This window comes from Choloepus didactylus, chromosome 10 (genome assembly GCF_015220235.1).
Source record: "Choloepus didactylus isolate mChoDid1 chromosome 10, mChoDid1.pri, whole genome shotgun sequence".
Lineage (NCBI taxonomy): Eukaryota > Metazoa > Chordata > Mammalia > Pilosa > Megalonychidae > Choloepus > Choloepus didactylus.
The window spans coordinates 50,608,105-50,631,227 of record NC_051316.1 but is presented as its reverse complement, the minus strand read 5'-3'; the positions used below and the strand labels follow the sequence as shown (position 1 = coordinate 50,631,227).

At 42.6% G+C, this 23,123-nt stretch overlaps 1 protein-coding gene across 2 annotated transcripts in view; it reads right to left on the bottom strand.

Moving 5' to 3' along the window:
• The window catches only part of VLDLR (very low density lipoprotein receptor), a 45,852-nt gene extending 22,968 nt beyond the window's left edge, over nt 1-22,884 (bottom strand). For both annotated transcript variants that reach the window (XM_037797878.1, XM_037797879.1), the window contains exons 1-2: nt 22,642-22,884; nt 11,358-11,477 (exon numbers count right to left, since the gene is read on the bottom strand). In XM_037797878.1, coding sequence (XP_037653806.1) covers nt 11,358-11,477; nt 22,642-22,723 — 202 coding nt within the window. In that variant the 5' untranslated portion in view covers nt 22,724-22,884. The remainder of the gene's footprint in view (nt 1-11,357; nt 11,478-22,641) is intronic.
• Nucleotides 22,885-23,123: the final 239 nt, after the last annotated feature.

Here is a 23,123-nt window from a genome sequence, read left to right as displayed (position 1 = left end):
GTAAGTCTGTTCCTTTGACTGGGTCATACCTTCATTTTTCTTAGTGTAGGTTGTAGTTTTCTGTTGTTTAGGCATCTGACCTCCTTGGCCACCCCAATCAGGTTTTCCCAGATGAGAACAGGCTCAGGTCCCAGAAGGAGAAAATATTCAGTATCCTGTTTCCCTGATGGTGTATCTTAGAGGATTGACACACCCTGTGCTTTTCTGCCCAGCAGGTGGCGCCTGTCAGCCTGTCACTCCAGACTGGTGGAAGGAGGTGTGGCCTGCGGCTTTCCTCCCCCAGGCTCTGGGGTCTGGCCCTGAGCAGAAGGCAGGTAGTAGAGCTGGGCCTCACCTCTTTCCTCTTGGGAAGATACGCCCCCTCAGAGTTAGGTCATTTGCATATAAATAGATTCTTTGTTTCTCTGACTCTGCTATCGCCACCCTTGTCTGGGTCAGAGTGCTACAAATTTAAAATGGCTGAGGCTTTCTATACTGTAGAGCACTGCAAGTTGAAAATGGTTGAGGCTTTCTCCACTGAGCTGTCCAGGTTGAGAGAGAGAGAAAGGGACAGAAAGCCCCCTTTCAGAGTCAGTCTGTGACCCCCAGATTTACCCATCAGCTGGAGATAGCACCCGATCCTTTGGGCTCCCTGTCCTGAGACACATACATCCCCTGATTATCCAAGGTCAGTCATCACCAAAAGCCTCTGTCTGCTTGTTGGGGATTTGCAGTCTGTATTGAGCAGTTAACATTAAAACCCCAGTTGGAGCTGGGCTGAGGTATGTTCACTTGTTGAGAGAGTGCTGCTCTCTAGCACCGGCAGGCTTCTGTGAGGGAGGGGCTCTTGGCTCGGGTCCAGAGTTTTTACTTACAGATTTTATGCTGCGATGTCGGGCATTCCTCCCAATTCAGGTTGGTGTACAATGAGTGGACAGTCACGTTTGTCTCCCCACAGTTACTCCAGGTTATTTACTAGTTGTTCCTGTTGTTTATTAGTTGTTCTAGGGGGACTAACTAGCTTCCACTCCTCTCTATGCTGCCATCTTAGCTCTGCCGTCCCCCCCTTTATTGACTTTTAGCTTTGGTATATTGCCTGTGTTAGAATCAATGGAAGAATATTACAATGTTACTGTTAACTATAGACCCTAGTTTGCATTGATTTTTTTTTCCATATACCATCCCATTTTCAACACTTTGCAATGGTGGCATTCACTTGTTCTCCCTCATGTAAAAACTTTCTTATATTTGTATATTTAATCACCATCATTGTCTACTCTAGGTTTCACTAAGTAATAAAGTCCCAGTTTTTATCCTTTATCTTTCTTTCTGGTGTCATATATGCCCCTAGCCTTCCTCTTTCAACCATACTCACACTCAGTTTTGTTCAGTATATTATGGTATTGTGGTACTATCAGATATTATTGTGTTATCCATTTCTGGATCTTTACAATAAATCCTGTTGAATATTCTGTACTTCTTCAACATCAAGTGTCCAATCTCTACCCTCTTTCTACCTCCTGAAAACCTGTGTTCTTAATTGAACTCTCAGAGTTTGCTCATTATAGTTTCTTCATATTAGTGAGACTATACAGCATTTGTCCTTTTGTTTCTGGCTAATTTTGCTCAACGTAATGTCCTCAAAGTTCATCCATGTTATTGCAAGCATCATGATTTTATTATGTCTTATAGCTGTGTAATATTCCATTGTATGTATCTACCACAGTTAGTTTATTCACTTGGCCGGTGATGGATATTTGGGCTGTTTCCATCTCTTGCAATCATAAATAATGCCACTATGAATATTGGTGTACAAATGTCCATTTGTGTCCTAGCCTTCAGTTCCTCTGTGTATGTGCCTAGTAATGGGATTGCTGGATCATACAGCAGTTCTATACTTAGCTTCCTAAAGAACCACCAATCTGCCTTCCATGAGTGGTTGTACTCATCAGCAGTGAATAAGTGTGCCTCTTTCTCCACATCCTTTCCAACATTTGTAGTTTTCTGTTTTTTTGTTTTGTTTTGTTTTTATAATGGTCATTCTCATAGGTGTAAGATGATATCTCATTGTGGTTTTCATTTCCATTTCCCTAATAGGTAGAGAATTTGAAGATCTTTTCATATGTTTTTGAGCTGTTTGTATTTCCTCTTCAGAAAAGTGTCTGTCCATGTCTTTTGCCAAATTTTTTAATTGGGTTGTCTTTTTGTTGTTGAGTTGTACTATCTCTATATATTCTGGATAGTAAACCTTTATCTGATACATGGTTTCCAAATATTGTCTTCCATTGTGTAGGCTGCCTTTTTACTTTCCTGACAAAGTCCTTTGATTTGCAGAAGTTTTCAGTTTTGAGGAAATCCCATTTCTGTATTTCCTCTTTCATTGCTATGCTTTGGGAGTAAGGTCTAAGAAACCACCTCCTATCACAAAATCTTTAAAATATTTCCCTACATTTTCTTCTAAAAGTTTCTTGGTCTTAGCTCTGATGTTTAGTTCTTTGATCCATTTTGAGTTAATTGTTGTATAAGGTGTGAGATAAGGGTCCTTTTTCATTCTTCTGGATATGGATATCCAGTTCTCCAAGCACCATTGTTGAAGAGGCTGCTCTGTCCTAGTTGACTCAAGTTGACTGCCTTATCAAATATCAATTGTCCACAGATGAGAGGGTCTATTCCTGAACACTCAATTCAGTTCCATTGGTCATTAGCCTATCTTTATGCCAGTACTATACAGTTCTGACCACTGTAGCTTTGTGTTCCAATTTGCTAATGCTGCTGTTTTGCAAGACACCAGAAATGGATTGGCTTTTATAAAGGGGGGTTATTTGGTGACGAAGTTACAGTCTTAAGGCCATAAAAGTGTCCAGGCTATGGTGTCAACAAGTATACCTTCACCAAAGGAAGGCCAGTGGCGTCCTGAAAACCTCTGTTAGCTGGGAAGGCACGTGGCTGTCATCTAGCTAATCCCAGGTTGTGTTCCAGCTTCTTTCTCAGCTCCTGTGCATTCTTCAAAGTGTCCCTCTTGTCTAATGCTCCTCTTCAAACATGTCACTCTCAGTTGCTCTGGGCTCCTTCAGTCTGTGAACTCTTTACATGGCTCCAGTGATTTAATTCAGACCCACCCTGAATGGGTGGGGTAATGCCTTCATGGAAATTATCCAATCAAAGGTCTTGCCCACAGTTGATTGAGTCACTTCTCCATGGAAACACTCAATCAATAGGTTCCAACCTAATCAACACTAATATGTCTGCTCTCACAAGACTGCATTAAAGAATATGGCTTTTTCTGGGGGACATAATATATGCAAACCAGCACACTTTGCAATATGCTTTAAAGTCAGGTAGTGTGAGATCTCCCAATTCTTTTTTCCTTCTCAGGATTATTTTGGTTATTCAGGGCGCCGTGCTCTTCTGAGTAAATTTGATTGTTGGTTTTTCTATTTCTGCAAAGCTAGTAGTTGTGATTTTAAGTGGTATGGCATTGAATATATAAATCATTTGGGTAGAATTAACATCTTTGCTATATTTAGTCTTCCAGTCTGTGAACATGGATTTAGATCTTTGATTTGTTTTAGCAATTTTTTGTAGTTTTCTGGGTATAGGTATTTTATGTCTTTGGTTAAATTCCTAAATATTTGATTCTTTTGCTTGCTATTGTAAATAGAATTTTTTTCTTGATTTTGTCCCCAGATTGCTCTTTACTAGTGTATAGACACACTACTGTTTTTTGTGCATTGATCTTGTATCATGCCACTTGGCTGTAATTGTAGATTTTTGGGGATATTCTACATATAGGGTTATGTCATCTGGTCCTCGGCTTTCTTTTTGGGGAGGTTTTTGATGACTGATTCAATCTCTTTACTTGTGATTGGTTTGTTGATGTCTTCTATTTCCTCTCCAGTCAGTGTTGGTTGTTTATGCTTTTCTAGGAAGTTTCCAATGTATCTATGTTGTCTAGTTTGTTAGCATATAGTTGCTCATAGTATCATCTCATTATCTCCTTTATTTCTGTGGAGTCAGTAGTTATGTCCCCTCTCTCATTTCTGATTTTATTTATTTGCATCCTTTCTTTCCTTTTTTTTTTTTTTTGTCAGCCTATCTAAGGATACATCAATTTTATTTATTTTTCCTGTTCTTTCTCTAGTTTCTCCAGGTGAGCAGTTAATTCATTGATTTTTGCTCTTTCTTCTCTTTTAATATAGGCATTTATGGCATAAATTTCCCTCTCAACACTGCCTTTCCTGCATCCCATAAGTTTTGGTATGCTGTATTCTCATTTTCATTTGCCTTGTGATATTTACTAATTTTTCTTGTAATTTCTTCCTTGATCCACTGATTTTTTAAAAGTGTGTTTTTTAACCTCCATATATTTGTCAATTTTCCAGCCTTCCACCTGTTATTGATTTCCAACTTCTTTCCATTATGATCCGAAAAAGTGTTTTATATAATTTCAGTCTTTTTAAATTTATTGAAACTTGCTTTGTGACCCAACATGTGGTCTATCCTGGAGAATAATCCATGAGCACTTGAGAAAAATGTGTATCCTGCAGTTGTGGGGTGCAATGTTCTGTAAATGTCTGTTAAGTCTACTTCATATATCATATTACTCAAAATCTCTGTTTCCTTGTTGATCTTCTGTCTAGATATTCTGTCTGTTCATTAGAGTGGTGTATTGAAGTTTCCAAATATTATTGTAGACGTGTCTACTTCCTTCAGTGTTGTCACTGTTTGCCTCATGTATTTTGGGGCACTCTGGCTCAGTGCATAAATATTTATGGTTTTAATTGTCCTTTTTTGCCTCTTTTGTTTTACATTTGAAATCCAGTTTGTCTGTTGTTAGTATAGCTACCCCCACTCTTTTCTCGTTGTTTGTGTGAAATACCTTTTTACAGCCTTTCACTTTCAACCTATTGTTGTCCTTGAGTGGGTCTCTTGTAGACAGCATATAGATGGGTCCTGTTTTTTAATCCATTCTGCCAGTCTGTGTCTTTTAATTGGGAAGTTTAATCCATTAATATTTAATGTTATTCCTGTAAAGGCAGTAATTTCTTTTACCATTTTTTTTTCTGGATTTTATATGTCATATCTTGTATTTTTCCTCTCTTTTTACCCTTACTGATAATTTTCATTTCTACACACTTCTCCAAGCCTCCCTCTCTTGTCTTTTCCTATCTGCTTGTAGTGCTTCCTCTAGTATTTCTGAGAGAGCAGGTATCTTGTTCACAAACTCTCAGTATCTGTGTGAAAATATTTAAAACTCTCCCTCATTTTTGAAGGATAGTTTTGCTGGATATAGGATTCCTGGTTGGCATTTTCCTCTTCCAGTATCTTAAATATAACATACTACCTACTGTCTTCTCACCTCCATGGTTTCTGCTGAGAAACTGGCACATAGTTTTATCGAGCTTCCCTTGTATGTAGTGGATCACTTTTCTCTTGCTGCTTTCAGAATTCTGATTCACTAATCCTTTCTTCTGCCTTCTCAAATCTGTTGTTGTATGTCTCCATTGTTGCATGTCTCCTCCATTGCTCCACTGTGCCTTTCATTCCCATAAGTTCTGCCATTTGATTTTTCAAGCTTTTGAGTTCTTTTTTATGGTCACCAATGTCTTGTTTATATCCTGCATCTCTTTAGATATACTGTCCTTCAGCTTGTTGATATGATTCAGAAAATTTGTTTGAACATCTTTAGTTGTTTCAACTCCTGTATCTCATTTGGAGTGCTAGTATTTTCCTCTGACTGGGCCATCTCTTCCTCTTCTTTTTTGTTTTTCTTCTCTTTATTTTGTGGGCCATATCTTCTCACTTCTTAGTATGACTTGTGATTTTTTTGCTGGTGTCTAAGCATCTGATTTCCTTGAGTAGTTTATTCTGTAGGTAGTTTTCTCTGTTCTACCTACAGTTTTCTTACTGGTTGGCTTTGTTTTCTATCTGTTCTGTGACATTCAGTTCAACTTATTCTATACCTCTAGTGTAGCTTCTGTTTAACAGATCCTAATTTTTAAGCTCTTGTTTTTCTGGTTCTTACCCTGACTATATGGAAGTTTTTTTGTGGAAGGTCTCCCCAGATAGGATCGACCCCAATCAGATTTTCCCAGATAAGACAGGCCCAGGACTGAAGAAGAGGGTGTAATCAGTATCAAGTTTCCCAGAGGATGAGACCCAGCAGGGTGCCAGTCTTTCCTGTGAAGCCTCTTGATTCTGTGCTTTTCCTATCCTCCCCTGCAGGTGGTGCTTGTTAGCCCACAGATCTCCACTGGCGTAAAGTGGTATGGTGCCTTTAATTCTCAGCAGACCCTGTCCCTGATGGTTGTGGTTGAGACAGAGGCTGAGGCAGAAGGTAGGTTTAAACTGTTTCTGTTTTCCAGCCCCTGAGTGTGAACTCTCTGAATGAGAGCTGCCACATGTGCTGGGCCCTGCGTTCCCTTTTTCTTGGGGAAGATATGCCCTCAGGGAATTATCTCCTTTACCTGACTAGTTACTTTATCTCTCAGACATATCTTAACCCTGCCCTCACCTGGGGCAGTGCTGACAACTGAAAATGCCTGCTGCTTGCTTTCTTTACTGGGCTGCTAAAAAGTATAAAAAATAAAAAAAAATTTAAAAACACCCTTCAGAGCCAGTCCCCAGCCCCCAGGGTTCTCCAATCAAGAGCCAGAGTTGGTACCCAGCACTATGTGCCCCTTTTCTTGGGCACAGCCCTTTTCAAGTATTCTGAGCTCAACCAACTCCAAAAGCATTTTTTTTTTTTTGGTCAGCCCTGCATCCTCTCTGCTGGAGAGCGACCTCTGTGCTTTCTCCAGGTTTATCTGTGCTCAGAGCTTGTATTCAGCAGTGCAAATTTGTAAATTAAATCCACAATTGGAGCTTGGTTGAGCTACCTTCCCTTGCTCCTTGTAGAAACTGCTTCTTTTCCCCACAGGGAAGTGACTCCTAAACAGCCTGCCATGTAGTGAGGAGACTTTACTTGAGAGACTTTACTTACAGTTCTGGGCTGTGATCTCTGCCCCTCCACCCATTCCAGACTGGTGTATGATGTGTGTCTGGTCACAGAAGTCCCCCCAGACCAATGTTCCAGATAGTTCCTGGCTATTTACTAGCTGCCCTAGAGAACAAACTAAATTCCACACCTCCCTATGCCACCATCTTGCCCTGCCTCCTTATTGAAGTTTTGATTTGCATTTCCCTAATGGCCATTGATGTTAGGCAACTTTTTACATGCTTATTGGCCATTTGTGTATCTTCTTTGGAGAAACCTCTATTCAAGTCTTTTGCCTATTTTTAAATTGGGTTGTTTGCCTTTTTGTTGTTGAGTTGAAGGATTTCTTTATATATTGATATTAAACCCTTACTGGATATGTGGTTTCCAAATATTTTCTCCCATTGTGTAGCTCATCATTTTACTTTCATGATTAAGTCTTTTGATCACAGAAGTTTTCAATTTTGATGAGGTCCCATTTACCTATTTTTGCTTTTATTGCCTGTGCTTTGGGTGCAAAGTGTAAGAAACCATGGCCTAACATAAGGCCGTGAAGATGCTCCCCTATGTTTTCTTCTAGGAGTTGGATATTCTTGCTCTTATATTTAGTTCTTTGATCCATTTTAAACTGATTTTTGTATATGGTGGGAGGTAGGGCTCAACCTTCATTCTTTTGCAAATGGAGATCCAGTTTTCCCAGCACAATTTGTTGAAGAGAGTATTCTTTCCCAATTGAGTTGTCTTTGCTGCCATGTCAAAAATCAGTTGGCCATAAACGAAAGGGTTAATTTCTGAACTCTCAATTTGATTCAACTGGTCTATATGTCTATCCTTATGCCAGTAAAATGCTGTTTTGATTACTGTGGCTTTGTAATACATTTTAAGATCAGGAAGTGTGAGTCCTCCAACTTCATTCTTTTTTCAAGTTGGCTTTGGCTATTCAGGGGCCCCTTACCCTTCTATATAAATTTGATGATTGGCTTTTTCATTTCTGCAAAGAAGGGTGTTGGAATTTTGATTGGGATTGTGTTGAATCTGTAAATTGGCTTTGGGTAGAACTGACATTTTAACAATATTTAGCTTTCCAATCCATGAACACGGAATGCCCTTCCATTTACTTAGGTCTCTGATTTTTTTAACCATGTTTCATAATTTTCTATGTATAAGTCCTATGCATCTTTGGTTAGATTTATTTCTAGATATTTGATTATTTTAGTTGCTATTGTAAATGGAATTTTTTTTCTTGATTTCTTCTTCTGCTTGTTCATTGCCAGTGAATAGAAACACTACTTATTTTTGGGTTTTGATCTTGTACCCCACCACTTTGCTGAATGCACTAGGTTAGTTTCTATAAGTTTAGTCAGATGGTAAAAGAAGACTTCCACTATATGAAGAGAATAATTAACTCATAATAAGAAATAAGAAAAAGCAATGGATTTTGCTAAATACCTGGTTTAGAAGAGAAGAAGAATTTCTTGCTACTTACACCAAGAGAATAGCTGTCAAGGGTGAGGAACTTCTAGTGAGATATCTAGTGAGAGAAATATTACCTAGGAAACCCAGAAATAGCACAGAACTCAGTGTCTTGTAGAGTAGATTAACATGTTAGTGTTCAAATGCAAATGATGGAAATGTTTTGCCCACAACTATTCTTAGTCCTGTGACAGGAGATGAGTTTTTTTTTTTCCTGAATTTGTAGAATGGAATTCTTCTGCTTACAAAGAACTGCTGCTGTGCATATTGGTATGAAAATATAATGTTGTACTGCTTTGAGAGAACAAGCATAGGATGTTATCTGCCACGTGTTTATACTGTTGGTTTTGGGTTAAACTCATCCCTCAAAAAGACATGTTCAAGTCCTAACTCCTGGTCTCAAGAATGTGACCTTATTTGGAGTCTTTGAAGATGTAATTAGCTATGATGATGCCAAACTGGATTAGGGAGGGCCCTAATACAACATGACTAGTGTCCTATAAAAAGAGGAAATTTGGACACAGATGCAGACATTGGGGAGAAGCTCCTATGAAGATGGAGAAGGCAGAGACTGCAGTGATGCCTCTGCAATCCAAGGAATGCCCAGGACTGCCAGAAAGCTACCAAAATCTAGGCATTCTCTCCCCTACAGGTGGAGCAAGGCTCTACTGATGCTTGATTTCAGACTTCTAGACTCCAGAACAGTAAGACAATTAATTTGTCATTTTTTAGGCCATCCAGCCCATCAGCTGTAGGAAAGTAAGATACCAGTTTAAGTAATGATGCAGGAAGATAACAGTAATTGCATAAGATGGTAGTCAACATCTGCATTGTCTACTTTTTTCCTGTATTTTTAGTTTGTATAATGAATATCCTCATATAACACTTCTTAAAAGGTAAGTGACAATGGTAAGATCAGCATTCACACAAAACAATGATACAGAAGTTTTACAGCATAGAACAAAGGAATAATAAAGCAAACTCTGGCATGTATTCAAGGTAGCTACATGTCACCTAGCCATGTAGTGAATAGCAGTTCTGGCTTGACGTGAAGTTACATAGATTACTTAAATAGGCCTTTCTCACAGTGAACTTTTGATCTATTATGGTCAATGGGTATGACGTTATATCTCCATTCTCTTGGGGAAGAGAATGTCTTCCACTCTGCCTAATGCTTGAGAATTAGGATCTACTGCAGGCAGATAAATTTAAAAAAAAGAACCCTTATCTGATATTTGATCTGTACAGGCTTGTAGTTTCTATGCCAGAGGTAAATTAGCCCCCTGAAACTTTAGGGGGATCTCTTAGTGTCCATGACTGTGCCAGCTTGAATGTATTATGTCCCCCCAAACGCCATTATCTTTGATATAATCTTGTGTGGGCAGACTATCAGTGTTAATTAGATTGTAATTCTTTGAGTGTTTCCATGGAGATGCGCTCCACCCAACTGTGGGTGATGTCTCTGATTGGATAATTTCCATGGAGGTGTTGGCCCACCCATTGGGTGGGTCTGCATTAAATTACTGGCACACTATATAAGATCAGACAGAAGGAGCCAGCTTGCTGCAGCCAAGAGGGACACTTTGAAGAAAGCATAGGAGCTGCAGATGAGAGACAGTTTGAAGACAGCCGTTAAAAGCAGACTCTTGCTCCGGAGAAGCTAAGAGAGGACAAATATCCCAAATGCAACTAAGAGTGACATTTTTGAGGAGCTGCAGCCTAGAGAGGAATGTCCTAGGAGAAAGACATTTTGAAACCAAAACTTTGGAGCAGACATCAGCCAGGTGCCTTCCCAGCTAACAGAGGTTTTCCAGACACCATTGGTCATCCTCCAGTGAAGGTACCCAATTGCTGATGTGTTACCTTGGACACTTTATGGCCTTAAGACTGTAACTGTGTAACCAAATAAACCCCCTTTTATAAAAGCCAATCCAATCTTCTTGACCAAAAGGGGGATTTGAAAGGAAATGAAATAAGCTTCAGTGGCAGAGAGATTCCAAAAGGAGCCGAGAGGTCACTCTGGTGGGCACTCTTACGCACAATATAGACAACCCTTTTTAGGTTCTAATGAATTGGGGTAGCTGGTGGTGGATACCTGAAACTATCAAACTACAACCCAGAACCCATGAATCTTGAAGACAATTGTATAAAAATGTGGCTTATGAGGGGGGACAGTGGGATTGGGGGGGGGGCATAGGGATCACACCCCCGTTTGTCTAGCTTGTGGATAGATGAGTGGCAAGGTGGGGGAAGGAAACAAACAAGCAAACAGACAAGGGCGCCCAGTGTTCTTTTTTACTTTAGTTGCTTCTTTTCACTTTAGTTATTATTCTGGTTATTTTTGTGTGTGTGGTAATGAGGGTGTCGGGGACTGATTTTGGTAATGAATGTACAACTACGTAATGGTACTGTGAACAATCAAATGTACGATTTGTTTTGTAAAAAAAAAAAAAAAAACAGCCAATCCATCTCTGGTGTTTTGCATTCCAGCAGCATTAGCAAACTAGAACAATGACTTTCTTTCTTTTGTAGGATCAAAGTCATTTAGAATTTTAAAAGGGGGGTGGGAGTAGACACTTCTAAGCAATCTTCTGTCTGTCTCTAGTTCTGGTCTCTGTTGCTTCCCCCAGTTTCCTATACCGTATGTTTGCTTGATCCAAGATAAACCATGTCCTATCATTTGAAAGGAACTCTACTTTATCTCCAACATTTCATAAACAAGTTAATAACCCCACAGCAGACATTGAATTATATTCCTCTAGAATTAAGTATAAGTTCTTTGGACTCTGGTTCAGAGCAATTCTTAGGCATGGATTCTATTTTTAGAATCTCAATACATTTGTAGGAAGTAAGAAAACATTATCACATTTCAATAAAATGCGTAAGTCCAAGTGAGATGGCAAGTGAGACTGTCAAATGCTTAACTTACCACAGTTCTTTTCATCACTGCCATCAGCACAGTCTTCGTCCCCATCACATTTCCACAACAGAGTAATACAGCGGCCGTTAGTGCACTGGAACTGGGAGGGTTCACATTTGTCTTTTCTCCCTAGATAGAAGGGGGCTAAGTTAGCAATGAAAGTTACCCAAAACCTATAGACAGCGATCCTCTCAGAGGGATAGCTGCAGACTTATCAAGCCATTCTAGCACCAGAGATGGATGAGTCTTGGGGCAGTCACTGACAGTTGACTGGTCACAAGGCAACCAGCTAAAGACTAGATCTCCCAACCTGCCCTGCAGTTAGTGTAGCCATGGGACTAAGTTCTGGCCAATAGAATGTAGGCAGAAATAGTATACACAACTTGGGCTAAATCTCCTTAAAGGTTATGGGCCCATTCTCCTTCCCTTTCTTCCATTTTGGTTCCTGAAAATTGGGCCTGATGGCTGATAATGGTGGTCTTGGGCCAATGAAGCCAGAACAATATAGAAGGAATCTGGTTTGTAGAGATACCACACAGTGCCTTACACATGCCTCTGGACTAGCTTCTCTAATTTAGTAAAGCCACCAGTGTGGCTTATAGTCACACAGCCAAATCCTAATCTTTAATGGTATTTCTTGTCCACATTCCATACTCTTCATTCATGAATGATATTCCTATTAAAAGGAGAAAATCAGGCTTCTAAGGGGCAGCAAAGAGAAGACAGAAATAGAGGTTTAATAAATGGTTCCTAGTTTTACAACTTGAGAGTTAATTGGAAAGAGCCATGTTTGCAAAATAGTTCCAGGATAAGATAAAAAAGCAGCAAGAAACTACAGTTAAGAAGCAAAGGGAAATCAGTTCTAACCTAGTGATGAGAGAAGAGGAAAGTGAGGTAGTTCCACAGTCCTGGATTCTACTTCTCCGAACTCAGTTTTCCTATGTTTGATGTATGGATATTTAACTAAGGTAGGGCACTTACTTTTTGGCCTGGCATAGCAGCTAGCCCTCAGGTTTTCTCTATCATTAGCAGTTCTGTTCTCCTGGTAGATGTGATTTCCTTGAGATAGGAGGCATATATCTGGTTCCTTAGAGCAAATTTTCAGGAAAACCAGTGGTGCCCTATGGTTCATGCAGATCACTTAGGAAGGGTTTCCAAGCAGAAAGCCTTCCGATTTCCTGCCACCTTTCAGCATCTGCAGCTGTGCCATGCTGGCATAAGGACAGATACTATAGTGACAGGCACAGACTGGAACTCTTGTGTTGTGTACACAAGCCTCTAGTGGCCTCCCTAGTACCAGCTACCCCTGCTGTCTGTGAGCACTCTATGCTTTGTGGCTAATTCCAAGGAGATTCAAATTCTGTCTAAGTTGAGTTCACCAAGGTGTGACTGCCCTCCTTGATACTCAATATGTTGCTTTACAAACTATAGCTATGCTCTGCTCCCAGGTGAGGACCCAGATACAAAGCATTATATTTTAATGGCTTCCCTTACCTATATTTCATAGAATTCCTTCCTTCCTTCCACAAATGTGTTACTACATGTGAGATGCTAAGGATTTAGAAGGAGAAATACGGGGAGGGCAGAAGTTGTTGTCAGGGAGCATCACCTGCGAGTTTTTATTTGGCTCGACCAAGTGTGAGGAACCTGGTTTTCCTCTCCCCTCCGGGCCACTGTATTCTCAATACAGACCCAGTGCTGGCTACATGTGTCAGGGGGATTTGCTGCAGTTCTGTGTCCTCACATCATCTTTTGAGGACTCTGGGGGTGTTAAGTATCTACTTTGAGTATTTTATTTTAAAAAGTAGAAAAAGAACAATTTGTAGTCAGAGAAGATGGATATAAATATACTTGGAAAGGTTACAGTTGGGAAACACTGAAGGCAGATAGTCTCTGAATTCTTTAAAGCTTTTAATTACCAAAGGTTGTTAAATCAAAATGAGATTTAAAAAAAAAAAAAGCATTGCTACTGATAGCTACATGTTTAAAAGGTGACCAGATAATCAGACTGGTTAGGGACTTAAAAGTAGGTTTCAAATTATGGGGGAATATATTTTAAAGATAAAGTTTAAAAGGACTGTTTCCGACTTCATAAACACCTGGAAGATCACCTTTAAAATGGATTTTGAAACTGCAGGTTTCAGAGACACTCCGTTGGGTACACAACAATATGGGTACACAACATCCTATGATGTTAGTCCTTTAACAGGTCAAAGTGAGTCTCTGAAATTAACTGTAATACATAAACAGTCAACAGTAATAAATGATATTAAAATTCCAGCAACTCTGCCTCAAGAATCCATATGGAGCAGGCTCGTAACAGGCATAGCATTTTCTTAGTGCTTATTCCAAAAAAAAGACATAAAAGAGTTTGATTTCTATCTTTGCTGAGTCTAGATGTTTCCGTGTCACCCAAGTAACTGATTTTTATAAGGCAGTGCTTTCCCATAGTGCACAGCAGATACCATTAGGAAGGAGGAACAGTTATGGTTAGGAGTACATTGTGCTATGAAATGCCTCTGCTTGTTTAAAAGGGGAGATTGCTACGGGTGTGTGTGGAGCTCATTAGTTTTATAAAGGACCCTTAAGCTTTATGACGTCATGTCTCTAGTTTCTCATTTCCTAAGCACTTTGTTCTGAGAGCTTGCTACTGGCAGAAAGCGCTACGTAGCTCTGTTGCATTCCCTGCATCATGTAGAGCGGCAGCAGTTCAGAAGCTAAACTGGATGCCAAGACCTCAGCCGCCTGCCTAGAACACTGTGGAATTTCTGTCCAAATTCAAAAAGATTCTACCTTTACACCTCTGCTGCTCAACTGGCAATGCTGTGGGAGAAGTGAAAGCGCCAAATGAGTTAAGCAGCTTTGGGTTTCCAAAGCTTTGGGGATTACAGGATTGTGAACCTGTAGTCTGTTTCCATCCATGAAAGTTAAGTCTCAAGTTCAGTATTATACTTTCATAAAGGGAACAGGTTAAGCTTGAAATCATCTACACCTACGATTCTCTAAATTCATAGGCTAAGCTAAAGCCAGTGATACCTCAAACAAATCATCTTGGAGCAGGAAGTGCTAGGTGCTCCAGAGCTCCAGGTCTGTCTGCTCAGAAAGGTGAAAAGTTGGAGTAAAATGTGTTTTTTTAGCAGATTTTTCAAAGCCACAGTGCTTGTCAGGAATGCCCTATGTCCAAATGGGTAGAAGAAGTGCAGGGAAAGGCCATGACAGCAGGGCTGTGGGTCTCTCCTCTCTGTTTCAACCAGGAAGGCTTTCTTTTGAACGCTGAGGTTTTCTGTACTAATTTGAAAAGGGTTCTTATTGCTTTAAGAAATTAAACTGTTGGACTAGATGTAGGTTTCCTTCTTGCTCTAATACTTAGAATGAACACTCCTACCCCTTTGGGTTAGGGGACTGGAAGACACTTGTACCTAGTCACTTATGTGGCTATCTAAATTTGTAATGAATGCCCATGAATGTCTTCGTGTTACAGGGCTTATACTGTCATGTATGCAGATGATATTAGGATATGGGAATAGCTTTAACTCAAGGCACCTGTGTCCCAGGATCCTTGCTTCCCTAAACAGTTAAGGTTGCTACCCAGACATGGTGGTAGTTCAATGGCTCCAAGAAACTCTGGGTTTTAAATGCATATTGAAGTCAGCCTGCCATTGGCTAATTGTCTCTGCTTGGGTTAACACGGAAGATAGATAAGTATGTAAGCATCAGAAAAAAAAAAAAAAAAAAAAGCAAACAAAAAAACTGCAGACTTTACAGTAAATACCAAGCCTTCAGACTGGGTTACCCAGTTCCCTGTAGTGCTCCAAACAGCATCTTCCCAGGAGCACTCCGGCTTGAATGCTCAGCACATAGGTAACGTGTTCCTAAGAAGTCCCTGAGGTTGGGCTCAGACATGCCCTTCCATCTGCACAGGGGGGTGTGCACTGTCATACTGGGGGGCTATCAGGGCCGAGCACTCAGGTCTCTCATGCCCTTCCCCAGGCTTGAGCCTACAGGTGTTGTTACCCACTGGAATTTCTTCCGTCCATTTGTTAGGGCACTTCTGGTGCCACCAAGGGCATGTATTTTTAGTCTGGTTCATTCTACTGCTTGCCACTTTAATGACAGTCTTTCTAACCATAGGCTAAAACTCATTTTGAGACAAACAGATTTCTGAGTCAGCAAAGTTTTCCTACAGGGAAGAAAGTTAGTAAGAGGCAAAGTACCACAACAGAGGAGGGGCTTAAGGAAAAGGGCCTGAGCTGCCAAGCACAAAGGTTGTGTCCTGGCCTTAAAGTCAGCCTCTTAGACATTGTAAGAACCAGTCTGGGGCCAACTAAAACCTAAAATCCTTACGTTCATCTTGATTCAGTGAAATATGTGAATTTTATATACCAACTGTCATCTTTTTGAGATAATGTTAAGAATTGTGGATCAAGAACTGAATGTTTGTTGCTGGCCAAGCACTATTCTAAGACTTCATGTCTCTTAACTCATTTAATTCTCAGTTCTACATGGTGGGCATTATCATTACCCTTTTACAGATCAGGAAAACTCTTTGGAGAAGGAACTTGCTCAAGGTCACGCTGGAAGAGCTAGTCTTTGAACCCAGGCCTGGTTCCAGATACAGCAGTAAAGCCAGTTTAAATTAATACAGAATGAGGTAGTTTCAGTTGTCAAGGCAGCACTACCATAATACAGCCTTATTGTTGACATAGAGTCCTCCCTTCCCTTTTCTAGTTTTTAAAAAGGGTTGACAGAATTTCCTCTGCAGTTCTTTCCCTGGAAGGATCCAACTCTTGGTTTTCTTTTCTGGGGCATGCTGGTGTTCCAGTAAATCAGAGGAACAGTTCTCCACCTGATCTACTTTAGAAGTTACTAGCTTCTGTGGGTTGGAAAGTACTAATTCTGCTATTCTCCAACTTTAGCATGCATCAGAGTCACCTGGAAGGCTGGGTCGAAATATCAAATGCTGGGCCCCACCCCCAGGGTTTCTGATTCAGTAGGTCTAAGGTGGGGCCTGAGTTTGCATTAATAACTAATTCCCAGATGCTGTTGACCCTCCTGGTCCAAGATTACATGTTGAGATCCACTGCTAAGGATTCTATCTACAATGAAGGCAACTATTTCATTTTCTGGGTCAGAATATATACTACTAACCCCCATAAGCCCTCATGCCTTTGATCACTGGATGGACATGGGGGTTAATGTCAGTCTTACAGCAGACATGATGGTGACAACCTGAGGTAAAGCTCTTGTGCCTATCAGGCAGGTAAAATTTATTTAGATGCCTATTAGTACTATACAGTAAAGGGGTTCTTCTAATATCTACCCTCCCCTCTCTGGGTGCCCTATCTTTGGCCCTATTACTTACTCGACAGTGGTCCAGTAATGAGCCCAGATTCTTTTTCCCTGACATTTGCCATCAAGCCCCGGCAGTGTCCAAGCCCTTATCTCTCACTTAAATTTAAATTTGTCTTTGTTCCTCTGCCTCCAGTCTTCTGCTTTCTCTAGACAAATCAAGATAGTGAGTCAAGCAACCTACAGTGGCCAGAACTGCCAAGGATGGTGTTACTTCCTGGCTTCCCTGTGTCTCTGGGATTGAGTCCAAATTCCCTACCCATTTCCCAGACTTGCCCCTATTAGTTACTCCCCACCATATGCTCAGGCTGTACCAGCTGAGCTGACAGCCCCAGGGAACCCCACTTACTTCCTCCACGCTCTGCCCTGGCTGTTGCTTTGTCTTGATTTGCCCATGTTACTGCTGTTCACTTATCCACCAGGAGTTGGCTCAGATGTTACCTCTTGAATGAAGCCTTCGATTCTTTTCTTGGTAGAACTAGGTGTGGCCTGGCTGTGTTCCCAGAGTCCCCTGTGCCTTTCACACAACTGTCACCTACCCATGTGCTTAACTACCTATTTCCACTCCTGGAAGTGGTGATGCCCTAAGGCAGGGCCTGGAATTTATCTCTGTAACTTCAGACCTGGTGCCTGGCAAATAAAGATTCTCTAGGCACTAGTTAGTTTTCCTGGACACACATCAGTTGGTTTATTAATTCACCAATAAAGTTGGTCTTAACTATGGGCTTTTTAAAAAAGCATTCTTCCCAGCTTTTCTGAACTTGAAACCAAGTGTGACAAGCTGTTTCACTTGCTGGGATACTTGAAAGATGCTGAGTTTACAAAGGGCAGTGTTCCTTATGCTCTCACCTCATCTTTGGGGCATTTTATCATTTAAAAACAGTGTACCTTCACATACTAGTCTGTCAGAAAGTGTGTGCGAGCGTGGGATGTTGGCTTCATTTCCATGTGAGGAGAGCAGTTCAGATACACAGGGGAAGTTAGCAGAGGCTAAGTGGTAAGGTCAGAAATTTGATATATCAGACCTGGATTTTACTTCTTTCATGTTTGAGTGCTCTTTTCAACAATGTTGGCAGCAATACACTGTTGCCTAAATCTTGTCCCTTTTGTAAGATCACCTGCAGAAATGGAATAGTTCTGGCTTTGTCACATTTCTTGGTGATTTTACGGAAACTTCATAAGCTGTAACCCAGGTAGCATGTGGAAACTCAGCCTTCTTCAGCTGCTGTCTGCTATTTTTGTGATTGTCTTAAATACTGGATCTGCTTGATACTCAAAGCTTCTATTCCAGGTTTTCTTTGGATCACTGATTTCCTGGTTTGACTTCTCCACTAGACAGAACTCCCTGAAGGCAGGAACCAACTCCCTAGTCACTGTACCCCCTAATGCCTGGCATTGCGTGGCTCAGTAGACATAAGTCAAATGGTTTCAGGCAGATGTACCAAGAAGGCTAGCGTCACTCTATAACCTACTCAGCAAACCTACATAGCTCAGGTCTTGGAAAGCCTTCTTAAGAAAATTGAAGATCAGAGACAGTCCCTAAACTAGGAACCCCAATTACTCATAGAATTTGGAGGAGAGTATTAAGTTATAATATATGAGATGACTTGCAAATATTGTCTATCACCAAGGTGTTAGCTCTCTTGCTTGGCAGATTGCAAGCCCTTTACTACTGCTGCCAACCCAGTTCACTTCCAGATACAGAAGGCCACTAGCCAGCAGGGCCAGCCTAGATTCCCCAAGTTGGTGGTACCATTGGTCACTCTGTAGTTTCTTCCTCCCGAGTTATCTCAACTACAGGACCAAGCTTACCCTTCTCCACAACCTATGTAGCATCTCTAAGATTAAGAGGCACAGGATCAAAGGATCTCTAAGCAAACATTAAGCACTTTTATGCAGAATCTCTGTATATACTAATTCTCAGAGCACCTAGCAGACATTTTCTTACTTAACAGAGAAACTCATAGTAACCAGCAAGCCCTAGCTTTCCTAGGAGACTTCACGCAAAGAGGAAAGTGTGCTAACCTTAAGGTATCACTTGTCATCTCATTTAGTTCCTGCAGTGTGGTGAGGGTATCTAACTAGGTGATATGAATGGTGTTAGTCTTTAGCGCAAGCCAACAGAAGAGCTTAGCAGAAAGACATTGATTCCGATTGAAAAATGCAGAGTGAAATTAAGATGATTTTCACTTACAAAGCCAGATTTTCCCCAAGCAAAGTCATACTTTGCCTTCAAGTTCTCAGAAAAGCCACAAGTCCTCAGATTTCCTAGTCAAAATAAAATCTCTTTTGCCATGGGGGGAAAATTGCCCCTGGACCACTTACTCCTGCTCAACAGGTACATCCCACTCACTACCTCTGCAGAAGGTATTTTTGAACAGTTTGCCTTGAAAGTAGTCTGCCATGCTGCAGCCTGTATACTCTCTTGGGATTTAGAAGGGAACAAACTAAGCAATTTTTAATCTATCAACTAAGCATCTGGAGGGCAGTTGTATTAGTGCACCATGATGAGTTCTCCTAAGACAGGTACACTTCTGATAAGCATCATTACAGACCTTTTCATGGTAAAGCATTTAATTTCCTATAGGCTAGTGTGTGAGGGAGGTTTTCTGGGAAAATGTCAGTATCCTCAGTAAATTTAGTTTTGCCTAGAAGTCATCAAGGTGGCTGCCTAGTCTTGATCACTCTTCCCTCTATTGAAAAGAATGACTTTATTCATGTTCTGTGAGAACAGCAAATGGTCTAGATATTTAATATGAATTATCTACATTTCTAAGAAGTCTTCTGGTTTTTTGATCAAAACCCAAAACTATATGGCTGTGTATTATCTGTTCTCTTGATCTTATGGCCAGGTTCTACTTGAGGAGATCTTAACTCTTGATATTCCTCCTTGAGTAGAAGGGGTTGTAATTATTTTTCACCTCTTCTAGATTGGTAATTAAATTACTGAGGTTAAGTCAACTTTATGGTTATTCAATTTTATAAAGGCAGAAAAACATCAATCAGGTCTTTACTCCTTTTGAGCATGGAGGCTGTCATAATTACCTTTGCTAGCAAAGCTTAGCACTTAGGTATCCATTCGTTGTACTGAAGTCTTAACATTTGGCAGCTCAGCTGAACTTGGCCTTTAAATGTGTGATAGGTATCTGGGGACTTCAGCAATAAAAGCAGAGGCTCAGAATGATACAGGACAGATGCTATAGCTAAATGCCATATCAAGTGGGCAAGAGGGAGATTTGGGGGAACAAAGCTGCTCAAGACTTCAAGAAATTGTCACTGTCAATAAGGACTTGACTAGTGACCCTCCTGTAGAGACACTGCTCACATGCTCATTCTCTGCCCTAGATGCAGATTCCTATCATTGTCACACCTTCCCTTGGTGCTATCTGGATGAGTCAAGTTAATTTTTCCCTTGCCCTCCTTGCCCACCTATTATTGCCAGTCTTCACCAATCTCTCCACAATAAGAGTGGTCTCTGTCTACTATTTTGCTAGTTACTAGCCTATCTGAAGGGCTCCCACAAAACCCTGGTTCTCCTGGGCTCTAGCTTAAAGAACATATGGTACCCCAGATCCTAAACTTGAACCCCTGGCCTGAAGGAAAACATTCTAGATCCCCCAAATACTTTGCAATCAGAGATACTACAACCACTGAATTTTAACTTCTCTTATTAGAGCAAGAGTCTTAGAGCACACCTAGCCTTGTCCTGGAGTATATTAGACCAGCACCACAAGTGTGGGTGGGGGGAGGGAGTAGAGGGCAGAGGATAGGTAAGTGTAGAAGACCAGGGCCAGAAAATCAGCTATGTGCCCTGGGGCTTTGAATTTAGGACAGGGGCCAGTCTGGGTTGACTTAGGGTCAATACCTGCCTCTGCCAACCCCAAATTCCTTCCAGTTCAGAAAGGATGTACTTTCTTTCCTTTGAAGAACTTGAGTCCTGGGTGGGCTTCTATTTCCCACTGGGTAGGGATTGTCATGTATTTCCTGTGTGACAAAGGTGTGTGTGTGTAAAGGGGATCCTTATCTACCTAATACAAGGTGAACATATGGCTTCAACTAATTGCAACAGTTTAGGTGCATTGCCGGCATTCTATGGGGTAAAAACTACAAGTGAAAGTATAACATGTCAAATTCAAAGACTACAAAGGGGCATGCAGCAAAAATGAATGTTTCCTCCCAACTCCCAGGACAGTTATCAGTGAATTCTGGTACACCTTAGTGGTTTGAAATGTTAGTGAAAGATATAATGCGAGCCATAGCACTGTTCTGAGAAACTGCTTACAAAGTTAATGATTAACCGTTGAGTCTGAAATCTCTTGGAAGCAAGGCTTTTCTAGTCTTCCAGTTTGTTACACATCCTAGTCCATCTTCCCTACACATTTGCCTTTTCCAAGGAGTCTAGGCAGGGGAAAGCCGGTGGTCTTTCTTGTTTCCCTTGAAGAGAACACTTCGGCGGCAGCTAAGCTAAGAGTCCCCGCAGCCACGTGACCAACCAAAACGTGATCCGGCCGCCAGCCAATCGCAAAGCGCAGAAAAGCCGGTCCAGCTTCACAGGCTGCCGACTCTCGGAACCAGAGGGCAGGGGGGCAGTTCGCAGACTTAACACCCCCGAGTACTGCTTGAGAGATCGCTTGACCGCAGACTCTAAAGTTCTCCCTCACTTCAGAAGACACACATGACTGCAAGCCCACGAGCCTCCTCAGCCACCGGGCAGCAGGAGCTGGGGACTGTGGAACCTGTGCTTAAGACTGGGGTGGTTTCTGCCCCGACTGCCTGGAACTGGCAAGCAGGCCCCTAAGACATCTCTTCATGGACCCGCCAGGCTTCTGACCGAACCCCCTTAGAGGAGGAAATCCTGTTGCCTGCCCAGGAAAGTTGTTGTGACCCCAAGGGAGTCTGAGAGTGGCTGAAGTCTATCTCTCAGGCCCAGTGCGGCAGAGCCCCCATACACACACCTACACCCCCCCTACACACACACACACACACACACACACACACACACACACACACACACACACAGGCCACCGCCACTCAAAACCTCTCCCAGCTTTCGCGCCTCTTTTTTGATCTATTGTTGAGAATAAAGGCTAATTTCAGTTACTAGATTAGAACTCAGTCCTTTCGAGGAAACCTCACAGCGAAGAAGGATGAGCAAACTAACCTGGTTAAGTCTTCCTACCCCGTTCAACCACTCGGGAGAAGAGAGAGGTTTCCAAAAGCGTCCCGAAGGCTGGAAAGGGGAGGGGGAGAAGCACCCAGAGCGGAGTCCTATTTAAAGCCTCAGTCCTCTACCCGCACTCCAGAGAGGGGGGCCCGACGCCGGAGAAGCAGCAGTCCGGGTGCGCAAGCTGCGCACTTCTCGCAGCTCCTCGGAGCCTCCCAGCTGCCGCCCACGAAACGTGCGTCTGCTCACGGCCGCCGGAGGACTCTCTTCCCGGGCGGGCCCTGGGCGCCCCGCGTCCCTAGCGGCGCCCATTCTCGCCCACCTCCCGCTTCCATCCTCCTCGAAGTCAGAGGAGCGTGACCTGGGCTGCGGCGCACGTCTCGGCCGGGTCCGGCCCCCTGCCTCCTTCCTAACACTCCGCCTGGCAGAGGAGGCAGTACCATTGTTACAATGGCTCAGGAGCCCACATTCCCAGGCCCCTAGCAAACGGGTGAAAAACGAGGCAAAGCAGTGGCTTTGGGGGAAGGGGAGTAAGGCTATGAAGACTAGTTCAGGAGAGCCTTTAGGACACCCCAAACCCCGCCGTCCCCCAAGCCCGGCTTCCCGTAGCCGCGGCGCTGACAGCTCAGAGGCGCCACCAGGGTGGGGAGGGAGAGAAGACAAGAACAGCGGAGAGGCGCCTCCTTGGAGAGGGGTGGGCAAAGGGAGACCCGCGCCTCTGGGCCCCCTGGCGCCCCAGCAGGGTCTGGGCAGCCCGCGGAGGGGTGCGTCCTTACTCACCCGCTCCCATGGCGCCGCTCTCCAGGGGCGCCCAGCACAGCGCGAACAACAGGCAGAGTGCCCAACGCGCGGACGTGCCCATGGTGCCCGCCTGGATGGTGCCGCCGCCGCTAGCTCCGCACAAGTTACCAGTCCTTCGGAAAGGAGGAAGGAGGTGGGGGCGGGGAGGGGGAAGGGGGAGGAGGAGGGGAAGGAGTTAGAAGAGGTAAAGGGAGCGGGGATGAAGAGGGCACCCCCTCCCCTACAACTTGCACAATTTCCTTCCCGCCCACTCACCCACCCACCCACCCACCTCCCCGGGCTGCAGCAACAGTGCAAGCCAAGCCTGCGGGCAGAAAATAATGCAGGCGCTGCGGAGGAGGGGAAAGGAGGGAAAGGGAGCTGAGCAGAGGGGAACAGAGGGTACAGGAGAAAAAGGGAGGGAGAGAGGGTGGGGATCCGAGAGGAGAGGAGAAGACAGAAGAGAAAGGAGCCGGCCGCAG